Raw genomic sequence first — 13,431 nt, forward strand, 5'->3', positions numbered from 1 at the left:
GCCTTAGCCCCGCTGCGCCGCCGACCAGGAGCCATCTGATGTAAGTGCCGCCCGGCTGGAGCCCACACCCCTATCCCCCTCTCGCACCCCAACCCCCTGCCCCAGGTCGGAACCCTCTCCCACACCCTAACTCCCTCCCTGCACCCCAACCCCCTGCCCCAGCCCTGAGCCCCCTCCTGCACCCCAACCCCCTGCCCCAGCTCTGAGCCCCCTCCCAGAGCCTGCACCCCGCAGCCCCTCCCACACCCAAACTACCTCCCAGAGCCCAGACCTCTCACCCCCGCCCACTCCCCAACCCCCTGCCCCAGCCCTGAGCCCCCTCCTGCACTCTAACTCCCTCCCAGAGCCCACACCCCAACCCCCTGGCCCAGACCTGAGCCCCCTCCCAGAGCCTGCACCCCGCATCCCCTTTTGCACCCAAACTCTCTCCCCGAGCCCTCACCCCCTCCCACAACCTGCCCCAGCCCTGAGCCCCCTCCTGCACCCTGAATGCCTCATTTCTGGCCCCACCCCAGAGCCCACACCCCCAGCCAGAGACCTCACCCCATCCTGCACCCCAACCCCCTGCCCCAGCCCAGTGAAAGTGAGTGAGGGTGGGGGAGAGCAAGTGAGGGCAGGAGGGGGGGATAGAGGGAGTGGGGGCGGGACCTCTGAGAAGGGTCGGGGCATCTGAGAAGGGGCACGGCCTCAGGGAAGGGGCGGGGAACAAGAGTTCAGTTGTGTACTATTAGAAAGTTGGCAACCCTACTGGTCAGTCAATGGAGGGTGGGGTGAGTTATCTCTGGTCAGTGGCGGGAAGGGGAGGGCTGGTTATCACCAGCCGGTCAGTGGGCAGGGGTGGGGGAGAGGAGACAAGTCATCGGCCAGTGAGCGATGTCCCAGGTAAGCCATCTGGGCTCACACGGCTCAGGACAGCGGCTCTGCTGTTGCTCCAGGTCTGGTTTGGAAACTGCTGACTCCATAGTGCCAGGCGCTGGGATCCCTGACCCAGGCTCCCCCGGGCCACTGACCCAGGGGCAGGTCACTTGGCAACTTCCCGCGGGCCAAGGCTCAGGAGTCAGCCAGGTCCCATCAGAGCAGCAGCCCTGGTCCGGGGCTCTTCGGGTGAGGCCCCCAAAGCTGGGTTAAAGCCCCTGTGTCCCTCCCTGGGGGCCGGTACCTGATCATCTTCTGCTGGCCGGGGTCGTACAGCGCCGTGAAGAGCTGGGCCTCCTCCCCGATGTTGCAGACGAAGTTGCGGACGCAGAGGTAGAGGTTGTGGGAGGGCGAGGCCAGGTGGGCACTGCAGCCCAGCTCGGTGTGCTGGGAGCACTGCGGGGAGACGGGCAGAGGTCAAGGCCAAAAGGACTCCCACCTGCCTGGCCCCTCCCCAGCCTGGCTCCTGCCTGGAGCAGGCCCAGAGTGGTGGGCAGCAGGATAGCCTGAAGCTCAGCGCAGGGGTCTGGGTGGGGCAGGGAGACCCCCAACCTGGCAGGGGGCTGGAACTCCCCTTCTCTGTGTATGGACTCCCATGGGCAGTGCCTCTCAGCCGGGCAGGGCCAGCACACCTGTTAGCATGGGGTGGGGCAGAGTCCGGGAGGAGGGATTGGGCGAGGGGGCCAGGGCTGGGCGCTCACCATCTCTTCCTGGATGCGCTCACTGATCATGCTTGTGGCCTGTTTGTGAGCCTGGAAGAGGCTGATGATGCTGGTTCTGTCGGGGTCCAGGATGTTCCCGTTCTTGTCACGCACAACCAGGTCTAGCTCCAGGATCCTGCAGAGCACAGGACGGGGCATGAACACGACTCCAGGCATGGGGCAGGGACCTGGACTCTCCAAGGCCTCTGGCCCAGCCCAGCCACACACAGAGCAGCACCCAGCCACCTTGTTGTGGAGCGAACGCCCAGCCCCTCCGGTCCCTGGCCGCGGATCCAGCCTGCAGGCCCAGCAGGTGCCCACCTTGGGGCAGGAAGGGGCCTCACCCAGGACTGCAGCAAGGGTCATGTCAGGGGTCACCACGGGTGACCCCCAACCCCCTCACTGTTCCTGATCCACGCACTGCAGGGCCCTCCCTGCCCCCTGGGTCCTCGCTCACACTATGCTGCTTGCACACTTGTGTGCCTCGCACACCCAGGCTGTCTCATTGCCCATGCTCTCACTTTCTCCAGTGCACCCACGTCACGTACTAGTGCTCATCCCTGGTCCCTCTCCGGCTCCACCCTGCCCCTGCCTACAGCCCCTCCCCGGCTCCACCCTGCCCCTGCCTACAGCCCCTCTCCAGTCCCAACCCTGCCCCCGCCTACAGCCCCTCTCCAGTCCCAACCCCCTGCCTACAGCCCCTCCCCGGCTCCACCCTGCCCCCGCCTACAGCCCCTCTCTAGTACCAACCCCCCGCCTACAGCCCCTCCCCGGCTCCACCCTGCCCCCGCCTACAGCCCCTCTCCAGTCCTGACCCCCTGCCTACAGCCCCTCTCCGGCCCATGCCCCTGCCTTGGCCCCCCCATCACAGCCCCACCCTTCCCTGCCCCCTGCCTGCTCTCACTTGTTCCCGTAGTCGATCTTGCTGGTCACCTCCTTCTTGAGCTCCAGGAGCTCATCCTTGGGGAGTGTCCCAGAGAGCAGCTGCGAGCGCCTCTCCATCAGCTCACACATCATCCTCCTGACCTGCCTGTATCTCTCCTTCTGCCCCATCTGCAGGGCAACAAGGGGGCAAGAGTCATGCCCGATCCCAGAGAGCTGACCACCCGCAGCCCTCGCAGTGGAGAGCCCAATCCACGTGGCCCCTCTTCCCTGACCCCTGCTGACCCCATCCCAGAAAGGCCAACCCCCCGCAGTTCCCACAGCCCCCATCCCTGACCCCTCACAGCCCCCATCCCAAAGAGCCCCCCCCCCGCGGTTCCCACAGCCCCCATCCCTGACCCCACACAGCCCCTGCAGCCCCCATCCCAAAGAGCCCCCCCGCAGTTCCCACAGCCCCCATTCCTGACCCCACACAGCCCCTGCAGCCCCCATCCCAAAGAGCCCCCTCACGGTTCCCACAGCCCCCATCCCTGACCCCACACAGCCCCTGCAGCTCGCATCCCAAAGAGCCCCCCCACGGTTCCCACAGCCCCCATCCCTGACCCCACACAGCCCCTGCAGCCCCCATCCCAAAGAGCCCCCCCGCGGTTCCCACAGCCCCCATCCCTGACCCCACACAGCCCCTGCAACCCCCATCCCAAAGAGCCCCCCCGTGGTTCCCACAGCCCCCATTCCTGACCCCATCGCAGCCCCTGGAGACCCCATCCCAAAGAGCCCCCCTGCGGTTCCCACAGCCCCCATTCCTGACCCCATCGCAGCTCCCATCCCAAAGAGCCCCCGCCCCATGGTTCCCACAGCCCCCATCTCTGACTCTTCACAGCACTCAGCCTGGGACCCACCCCCCATGGTTCCCAGAGCCCCCATCCCAAAGGCTGGCGCTTGCCCTGTGCATCCCCCACCCCGTCCTTCCCCTTCCTGTGCCGAGGGCTGGTGGCCCATCCCAAGGGGGTGGGCCAGTCCCTGGGGCTTCCCTACTGCTGGGCCCCAGGCTCACCACGTAGAGCTGCTTCCAGATGGTGGCCCATTCCCGCAGCGTGGTGGTGATCTCCTGCACCATCGGCATCTCCGCCGGCACAATGTTCTCCTCCGCCCTGGCCAGAGAGCTGGTGAGGCCGAGCCCTGCACGTGGCGAGGAGGCTCAGCCCCATCCCCGCCCCCCACGTGGGGGTCCCTGAGCTTAGCAGCCCCAGTTCCCGCCTGCGCCCGAGTCCTGCCACAGCCTGCGGCAGCGCCAGCCTTCAGCCTCAGGGAGCCCCACAGAGACTCTGCATCGCTCTCCCTGGGCCCAGCTGCCCCCTGAGGGGGCTGCCCACCCCGGCCAGGGACCCACTGGCAGCTAGAGCCCCGGCCTGGCCAGGTGAGAAGGGGAGTGAATCCCGGAGCTGCAGGCTGGTTACGGCAAGCAGCCCATGGACCAGGCTGGGGCAGGGGATGGGGTTAGGAGAGCTTAGAACCAGGCCAGGCACAGACCTGGGGCGCTGGGCTGCTTGCCCCACCTCGCGCCAGGGGAGGGGCCCGGCCAAGTGTTGGGACTGGGAGGGCAAGACGTTTGGCCAAACACAGGGACGGGTGGGGGGAGGCATAAGGGCCCAGCTGAGCACTGGGATGGGAGGAGGGAGAGGACCTGGCCAAGCTCTGGGACCAGGGTCGGGGGGCAGGGCCCAGCCGAGCACTGGGATGGGAGGAGGGAGAGGACCCGGCTAAGCTCTGGGGACCGGGGTGGGGGAGCAGGGCCCAGCTAAGCACTGGGACCGGGGTGGGGGGGCAGGACCCAGCTAAGCACTGGGACAGGGCGGGGGGGTGGGCCCAGTGAGGTGCAGGTCAGGGAGGACCCAGCTGAGCACTGGGACGGGAGGGGGGGCAGGGCCCGGCCGAGCTCTGGGACAGGGGCGGGGGAAGGGCCTGGCTGAGCACTAGGACGTGTCGGGGGGGGGGGGGTGATGGGCCCAGTGAGGTGCAGGTCAGGGAGGACCCGGCTAAGCACTGGGACGGCGGGGGTGGGGAGGGAGGTAGGACCCGGCCAAGCACTAGGACGTGTCGGGGGGGGGGGGGGGGGGGTGATGGGCCCAGTGAGGTGCAGTTCAGGGAGGACCCAGCCCCCTGACCAGTAAAACATTTGCTGAGTCAGCCCAGAGCCCCTCCCTGCCCCCCCGGTACCTACCCCTTCTGCTCCACATGGGCGCCCTTCAGGTGGATCAGTGTGACAGGGAATATGCCCTGGGGAGAGGAGAAGTCGTCAGCACAGCGACCCTGATCTGGGGGGCAGAGCCAGAGGGAGGGGTGTCGGCCCTCATGGGGCAGGAACCCCCCGACCCAGTCGGATGTGGGTCAACCCAGGGCCAGGTCCTTGATGGGGCCAGAGCAGGCATTGGGGGAGGCTCGGGGCCCCCAAACCAGGTTAAAGTCACTCCCCGCAAGGCCCGGCCATTTCCTGCAGGGGACGCCACGCGGAGAGAGCATGAGCTCGGCCTCAGGCCACGCACTGTGTCCCCAGCGCCCCACAGCAGCTCTGGGGCCCGGCCCTGGGACAACGGAGAGGACGAGCACCCCGGCCCCTCCGCACCGCGAGGAGCAGCAGACTTACCCAGGTGGCTCTGTTCCTGAGCGAGTACCCTCTGTACCAGCCTGCAAGCGAACAACAGCCAGTGAGACACCCAAGGGCCTCTGAAAGGAGAGCACTTCCCGCTGTGGGGGGCAGGGCAGGAGTGATGGCTATGGGGGGGCGCTCCCGGCTACCCCAGTCCTGGTCTCTCCCCGAAGGGGGCGCTGTGGGGGGCGGGGCAGGAGTGATGGGTATGGGGGGGGTGCTCCCGGCTACCTCAGTCCCGGTCTCTCCCAGCAGGGGGCACTGTGGGGGGCAGGGCAGAAGTGATGGGTATGGGGGGGTGCTCCCGGCTACCCCAGCCCCGGTCTCTCCCCGCAGGGGGCGCTGTGGGGGGCGGGGCAGGAGTGCTGGGTATGGGGGGGTGCTCCCGGCTGCTGCAGCCCGGCCTCTCCCCGCAGGGGGTGCTGTGGGGGGCGGGGCAGGAGTGATGGGTATGGGGGGGTGCTCCCGGTGACTCCAGCCCCGGTCTCCCCGCAGGGGGCGCTGTGGGGGGCGGGGCAGGAGTGCTGGGTATGGGGGGGTGCTCCCGGCTACCCCAGTCCCGGTCTCTCCCCGCAGGGGGCGCTGTGGGGGGCGGGGCAGGAGTGATGGGTATGGGGGGGCGCTCCCGGCTACCTCAGTCCCGGTCTCTCCCAGCAGGGGGCGCTGTGGGGGGCAGGGCAGGAGTGCTGGGTATGGGGGGTGCTCCCGGCTACCCCAGCCCCGGTCTCTCCCCGCAGGGGGAGCTGTGGTGGGCGGGGCAGGAGTGATGGGTATGGGGAGGTGCTCCCGGTGACTCCAGCCCCGGTCTCCCCGCAGGGGGCGCTATGGGGGGGCAGGGCAGGAGTGATGGGTTTGGGGGGTGCTCCCGGCTACCCCAGTCCTGGTCTCTCCCAGCAGGGGCGCTATGGGGGGCGGGGCAGGATCCCTGGCTGTGGGGGAGCTCCCGGTGACTCCAGCCCCGGTCTCTCCCCGCAGGGGGCGCTGTGGGGGGTGGGGCAGGATCCCTGGCTGTGGGGGGAGCTCCTGGCTACTCCAGCCCAGGCTCTCCCAGCAGGAGCGGTGGCTACGGGGACTGTAGTGGGGGGACTGGCTGCTGAGGGGAGGTATTGCTGGGGGCTGGCTGCTATTGTTGTGTATTGTTGTGTCTCAAAGCGCCTTGGAGCCAAACCCAGAACAGAGACAGGCCCTGCCCAAGGAGCTGACAACCTGTGTACAACAAGAGACGAGCGGAGACAGACCTCCAGGGGAGCCCAAGAGAACAACCAGACCATGGCCAGCGTGACAGGCAGTGGTCTCAGCACACCAGCCCCTGAATCACTCTCAGGTATTTTTGTCAGCATGGCGGCAAAGCAGAGTGCTCAGGGAGTTTGAAGCCGGACAATGAGTTAGTTTTTCAGAGGTTTATGGGGCGCTCCTCCCCAGCATGGGGGCAAGGGAGAAGGCACCAAGGAGCTTGTTTGAACCTAGACCAAGTGAGTGCTGGAGGCTGGTGTCACGGGCTGATGGGAGGTGAGCACAGACAGGCAGCATGGGGATCGGTCATGCCATGAATGAGAAGACAAATATAGTGCCCATATTTTAAAAAGTATAGAAAGAGAACCCGGGGAACTACAGACCAGTCAGCCTCACTTTCCCAGTGAGCCAGCAGAGGGTGCTGTGGGCACAGTGCTGCTTACAAACAGTTTGTAAGCAGCACTGTGCCCACAGCACACTCTGCTGGCTCCCCCTTCTCCACTGGATCCAACATGAGCTGCTTGGGGGACTGCCTGGACTTCAGAAAAGCAGACTTGGACTCCCTCAGGGAACTGATGGGCAGGATCCCCTGGGAGAATAACATGAAGGGCAAAGGAGTCCAGGAGAGCTGGCTGTATTTTAAAGAAGCCTTACTGAGGTTGCAGGAACAAACCATCCCAAAGAGCAGAAAGAATAGCAAATATGGCAGGCGACCAGCTTGGCTTAACAGTGAAATCTTTGGTGAGCTTAAACTCAAAAAGGAAGCTTACAAGAAGTGAAAACTTGGTCAGATGACGAGGAAAGAGTATAAAAATAGTGCTCGAGCATGCAGGGGTATAATCAGAAAGGCCAAGGCATGATTGGAGTTGCAGCTTGCAAGGGATGTGAACGGTAACAAGAAGGGTTTCTACAGGTATGTTAGCAACAAGAAGAAGGTCAAGGAAAGTGTGGGCCCCCACCACCGTACAAATAAGCGATGGCCACATTAACACCACCCTATACCGAAAACCCACCGACCGCTACGCCTACCTTCATGCCTCCAGCTTCCACCCCGGTCACACCACACGATCCATCGTCTACAGCCAAGCACTGAGGTACAATCGCATCTGCTCCAACCCCTCAGACAGGGACCAACACCTACAAGATCTTCACCAAGCATTCTCAAAACTACGATACCCACACAAGGAAATAAAGAAACAAATCAACAGAGCCAGACGTGTACCCAGAAGCCTCCTGCTACAAGACAGGCCCAAAAGAGAAACCAACAGAACTCCACTGGCCATCACCTACAGTCCTCAGCTTAAATCTCTCCAACGCATCATCAGTGATCTACAACCCATCCTGGGCAATGATCCCTCACTTTCACAGACTTTGGGAGGCAGGCCAGTCCTCGCCCACAGACAACCTGCCAACCTTAAACATATTCTCACCAGCAACCACGCACCGCACCATAACAACTCTAACTCAGGAACCAACCCATGCAACAAACCTCGATGCCAACTCTGCCCACATATCTACACCAGCAACACCATCACTGGACCTAACCAGATCAGCTACAACATTACCGGCTCATTCACCTGCACATCCACCAATGTTATATATGCCATCATATGCCAGCAATGCCCCTCTGCTATGTACATTGGCCAAACTGGACAGTCACTACGCAAGAGGATAAATGGACACAAGTCAGATATCAGGAATGGCAATATACAAAAACCTGTAGGAGAACACTTCAATCTCCCTGGCCACACAATAGCAGATGTAAAGGTAGCCATCTTACAGCAAAAAAACTTCAGGACCAGACTCCAAAGAGAAACTGCTGAGCTCCAGTTCATTTGCAAATTTGACACCATCAGATCAGGATTAAACAAAGACTGTGAATGGCTATCCAACTACAGAAGCAGTTTCTCCTCCCTTGGTGTTCACACCTCAACTGCTAGCAGAGCACCTCACCCTCCCTGATTGAACTAACCTCGTTATCTCCATACTGATTTATACGTGCCTCTGGAGATTTCCATTACTTGCATCTGAAGAAGTGAGGTTCTTACCCACGAAAGCTTATGCTCCCAATACTTCTGTTAGTCTCAAAGGTGCCACAGGACCCTCTGTTGCTTTTTACAGATTCAGACTAACATGGCTACCCCTCTGATATCCCCCTATTCGACACTGGTGAGGCCACATCTGGAGTAATGTGTCCAGTTTTGGTCTACCCAGTACAGAAGGGATGTGGAAAAATTGGAGAGAGTCCAACAGAGGGCAACGAAAATGATTAAGGGGCTGGGGCACATGACTTACGAGGAGAGGCTGAGGGAACTGGGGTTATTTAGTCTGCAGAAGAGGAGAGTGAGGGGGGATTTAATATCAGCTTTCAACTACCTGAAGGGGGGGGTCCAAAGAGGATGGATCTAGACTGTTCTCAGTGGTGGCAGATGACAGAACAAGGAGTAATGGTCTCAAGTTGCAGTGGGGGAGGTCCAGGTTGGATATTAGGAAAAACTTTTTCACTAGGAGGGTGGTGAAGCACTGGAATGGGTTACCTAGGGAGGTGGTGGAATCTCCTTCCTTAGAGGTTTTTAAGGTCAGGCTTGACAAAGCCCTGGCTGGGATGATTTAGTTGGGGATTGATCCTGCTTTGAGCAGGGGGTTGGACTAGATGACCTCCTGAGGTCCCTTCCAACCCTACTCGGGCTAGGAGCTGCATGGTTCTGAGTGGGGCGGGACGGACAGTCAGTAACTGATCAGAGCCTGGGGGACAGTGGGAGCTGTGGGGAGGGATACGAACGGCCCTGTCTCACAGACGCTCTGCAGAAAGAACCAGCCAGATTTACACACAGCTGCATGTGAGGACCTGGCGAGAGGCCGGGGTGAAGACAATGCCCCAGTTACAGGCCTGAGTGACAGAACAGGATGGTGGCGTTGTCCAAGCGGGGAGGGCTTGGGGGAAGACTAGGAGCTGGAGCTGGCAGCTAGATAGACAGTCCCAAGGAGGCGTCAGAGGGAAAGGCCCAGATTGTCGTTTGGCCTGAAGGAGACGGTCTGGAGCAGAGGGAGATCAGTGGGTTGGGCATGGAGAGGGTGGCTGACTCTGTGGTTGAGAACGACGTTACCCAGAGCCCAGGTACAGAGGGAGAAGAGAAGGGGACCCCACACGGAAAGCGGGAGGGGGACGAGGACATCCACTGAAGGGAGCTGAGAGAGGAGGAGGACCAGGAGAGGGCAGCATCCCAAAAGCCGAGGGAGGACATGATTTCAAGAAGAGTGTGGCTGATGGTTTCACAGGCGGTGAAATGTCCAAGAGGATTCTCCTGGGGTCTGTGGAGCCGGTTCCCCCACTTGCAGTGCCCGGCCCCACTTACCCTCCGAGGCCTGTAGGATGTGCACAGTATCCCCGATCTGCAGCGGCAGGTGATGCTCGTTCGTGCCCGAAAAGTTCCACAAAGCTGCAAAACAACAGCCAGGGGAGTTAGGGGGGTGGTGAGAAGGGGCAGCTCTGGACCCCAGCCCCCTGAAGGCGGCTCTGCCCTCTCACTGCCTCACCCAGCCCAGGTCATCCGTCTCTGGGGCTAGGGAAAACCTGGCACGCTCGGCCTCTCAGTGCCTTGCGGACAACTTGCCTCAGCTGTTCCCCAGCACCGGGTGGGGCCGCCCTTTGCTCCTGGTGTTCCCCCATTGTCACAACCACCGCTACTGGTGTGCCAGGCTGACCCAGCCCCCGTCACTCCCAACATGCCCCCTTCATCTCTGCTCTGGCACAGAGCTGTCTGTAACCCCGCCCCGCGCCAGGCCCCATGCTGCCACCATCTCCCAGCCTGTACTCAGTGGGCAGGGCAGGGCAGTCCCGGGGGAAGTGACTGGCTGGGGCAGGGGGGCAGGAGAGACCCCTCTATGACACTGTACAGAGGAGAGCCCTGGGGGGTCCTGCCCACTCTCAGCCCCAGCGTGGCCAGTCTCAGGGCTCCCAAGGGGTCTGAGTTCAGCAGCCCCAGGATGGAGGGTGCTGATGGAGCTGGAGGCAGGTTGGATCCGGGTGCTGCCGCGAGGCTGCGGGAAGATCTGCAGGGTGCTGCCAGCCAGGGACACGGGCGTGAGCAGCGCGGGCAGGATCCAGGTTCCTGGGGGGTGGGGATTTCACGGTGCCCAGGGCCAGGGCTGTCAAGCAGCCGGAGGGATGCTCCCGCCCATGGCACTCCTTCCCACACGCCCACAGCCCAGCCTGGCTCTGCCCAGCCCCTGAGCTGCAGCTCTGCGTGCCGGGCACTAGCGGACCGGGGGTTGCTCTGCAGGCAGCGGGGCGCCTCCTCCCCCTGTTCTCCCGCTGGCCCAGCTGGGGGCACCCTCTATTGGCAGCAGGGTCCCACCCCCAGCTGCCACCCACCTCCATCCCAGGACCCCTGCAGCCTTCAGCAGCCAACAGCGCAGGCCCCCAGCAGCCGGCAGCTGCACACCCGCCCTATGCTTGGGGAGGGTGTAGTGACAAGCCAAACCGTTAAATACGCACAATTCTAAACATGCAAATTAGCTCATTAAGTGATTTGCATAAAAGGTCACACAAAGAGCTGCTCAAAACTTCAACTTCCAGGTTCAAGGTCTCAGGCCTTAGCTCCAACGTGCGCCCTGGGCCCAGCATGTCTGGAAGAGCCCAGGGAGGAGGCTGCCAGGGCCCTCTGGGACCCGCCAGCACCAGGGTAAAGCTGTGGGTGTGGGGGGGGCCGGGGCCAGGCTGGGAATGAGCTCCAGGAACTAGGGGCCAGCCGAGCCCGCCCCGCCTGCTGCCCCCAGCAGAGATCTCTGACATCAACACAGGCCTGCATGGGTATTGCTGTAAAAACTCCTCTCAAAACAAGACACTGGCGGCTGCAGCTGCTGCTCTGAGGGGAGCCGGGCGGGGGAGACGCCCTGGGGATGAGACGCCCTGTGGGATCCTACGCAGAAAGAACAGATAACTCAGCAGGGGCACCCCAAGGGGCGAGGGCCTGCCCACTGCTATGCACAGCCCCACGGCCCTGTCCCCAGACCCCTTGCTGTCTCCAATGCCTATTTCCCCAGCCCGTGCAGAGACAGGGCCAGGGTCAGCCCCCAGTCGGGGGCTCTTTCCAAATCTGGCCCCACTGACGGGTGTTGAGCCCTGGGCAGGCTCCTCAGCGACTCCCTGGATCAGCCCAGAACTAAACCTGGAGCTCCCGAGTCCAGGCCAGCCCCTCGCCATGGGCTGTAGGGTGACCAGACAGCAAATGTGAAAAATCGGGATTGGGGGTGGGGGGTAATAGGAGCCTATCTAAGAAAAAGACCCAAATAGCGGGACTGTCCCTATAAAACCGGGACGTCTGGTCACCCCAGCTGTCCTGCCTCCCAGCCGGGTGAGCGGGGTCCTGAGCCCAGCACGAGGCACCTGGGACTCGGAGTCTGGCTCAGGCTCTGGGACCCTGCGTGAGTGCAGCAGGCAGGGGTCAAGCCGGGGCGCCACAGGGACCGTTCAGCCACGGAAACAGTTCCACTCACGCCTCTGCTGAGAGGCAGCTACTGAGAAAAGCAGGAACAGAAAATACCACAGAGGAAAGTGACAGCAGGAGCCTGCAACACGAGGCTTCCTGCCACAGACCGGGCTCGGCGGGAGGAAGGTCTGTGCAGAGAGCGCAGGAGCCCCCGGCTCTATTCCTGGCTCCGGTCCCTCCCCCCCTTACAGCGCAGGAGCCCCCGGCTCTATTCCTGGCTCTAGCCCCTCCCCCCGGTTACAGCGCAGGAGCCCCCGGCTCTATTCCTGGCTCCGGACCCTCCCCCCGGTTACAGCGCGGGAGCCCCCGGCTCTATTCCTGGCTCCGGCCCCTCCCCCCGGTTACAGCGCGGGAGCCCCCGGCTCTATTCCTGGCTCCTGCCCCTCCCCCCGGTTACAGCGCGGGAGCCCCCAGCTCTATTCCTGGTTCCGGCCCCTCCCCCGGTTACAGCGCGGGAGCCCCCGGCTCTATTCCTGGCTCCGGTCCCTCCCCCCCTTACAGCGCAGGAGCCCCCGGCTCTATTCCTGGCTCCAGCCCCTCCCCCCGGTTACAGCGCAGGAGCCCCCGGCTCTATTCCTGGCTCCGGACCCTCCCCCCGGTTACAGCGCGGGAGCCCCCGGCTCTATTCCTGGCTCCGGCCCCTCCCCCCGGTTACAGCGCGGGAGCCCCCGGCTCTATTCCTGGCTCCTGCCCCTCCCCCCGGTTACAGCGCGGGAGCCCCCAGCTCTATTCCTGGTTCCGGCCCCTCCCCCCAGTTACAGCACAGGAGCCCCCAGCTGTATTCCTGGCTCCAGCCCCTCCCCCCAGTTACAGCGCGGGAGCCCCCGGCTCTATTCCTGGCTCCGGCCCCTACCCCCAGTTACAGCGCAGGAGCCCCCGGCTCTATTCCTGGCTCCGGTCCCTCCCCCCCTTACAGCGCAGGAGCCCCCGGCTCTATTCCTGGCTCCGGTCCCTCCCCCCACTTACAGCGCAGGAGCCCCCGGCTCTATTCCTGGCTCCGGTCCCTCCCCCCCTTACAGCGCGGGAGCCCCCGGCTCTATTCCTGGCTCCGGCCCCTCCCCCCGGTTACAGCGCAGGAGCCCCCAGCTCTATTCCTGGCTCCGGTCCCTCCCCCACTTACAGTGCGGGAGCCCCCGGCTCTATTCCTGGCTCCGGCCCCTCCCCCCAGTTACAGCGCGGGAGCCCCCAGCTCTATTCCTGGCTCCGGCCCCTCCCCCCCTTACAGCGCAGGAGCCCCCAGCTCTATTCCTGGCTCCGGTCCCTCCCCCCCTTACAGCGCGGGGGCCCCCGGCTCTATTCCTCGCTCCGGTCCCTCCCCCCGGTTACAGCGCGGGAGCCCCCGGCTCTATTCCTGGCTCCGGCCCCTCCTCCCCCTTACAGTGCGAGAGCCCCTGGCTCTATTCCTGGCTCCGGCCCCTCCTCCCCCTTACAGCGCAGGAGCCCCCGGCTCTATTCCTGGAGAGTGCAAGGGGGTCTCGGGGGCTGCGGGGAGGCTGCAGGGGGTCTCGGGGGCTGTGCGGTGGGTGCAGGGGGGTTTCGGGGGCTGCGCGGAGGGTGCAGG

General features: G+C 63.6%; 1 protein-coding gene across 1 annotated transcript in view; it reads right to left on the reverse strand.

The window, feature by feature from the left end:
- Nucleotides 1–13,431, reverse strand: part of LOC101941224 (dedicator of cytokinesis protein 2-like) — a 203,507-nt gene that overhangs the window by 186,844 nt on the left and 3,232 nt on the right. The window contains exons 2-8 of the mRNA XM_065598509.1: nucleotides 9,735–9,818; nucleotides 5,143–5,183; nucleotides 4,720–4,775; nucleotides 3,553–3,649; nucleotides 2,521–2,669; nucleotides 1,617–1,752; nucleotides 1,160–1,311 (exon numbers count right to left, since the gene is read on the reverse strand). Of these exons, the coding sequence (XP_065454581.1) occupies nucleotides 1,160–1,311; nucleotides 1,617–1,752; nucleotides 2,521–2,669; nucleotides 3,553–3,649; nucleotides 4,720–4,775; nucleotides 5,143–5,183; nucleotides 9,735–9,818 (715 nt within the window). The remainder of the gene's footprint in view (nucleotides 1–1,159; nucleotides 1,312–1,616; nucleotides 1,753–2,520; nucleotides 2,670–3,552; nucleotides 3,650–4,719; nucleotides 4,776–5,142; nucleotides 5,184–9,734; nucleotides 9,819–13,431) is intronic.

Source organism: Chrysemys picta, chromosome 5 (assembly GCF_011386835.1).
Source record: "Chrysemys picta bellii isolate R12L10 chromosome 5, ASM1138683v2, whole genome shotgun sequence".
In the NCBI taxonomy this organism is placed as follows: Eukaryota; Metazoa; Chordata; order Testudines; family Emydidae; genus Chrysemys; species Chrysemys picta.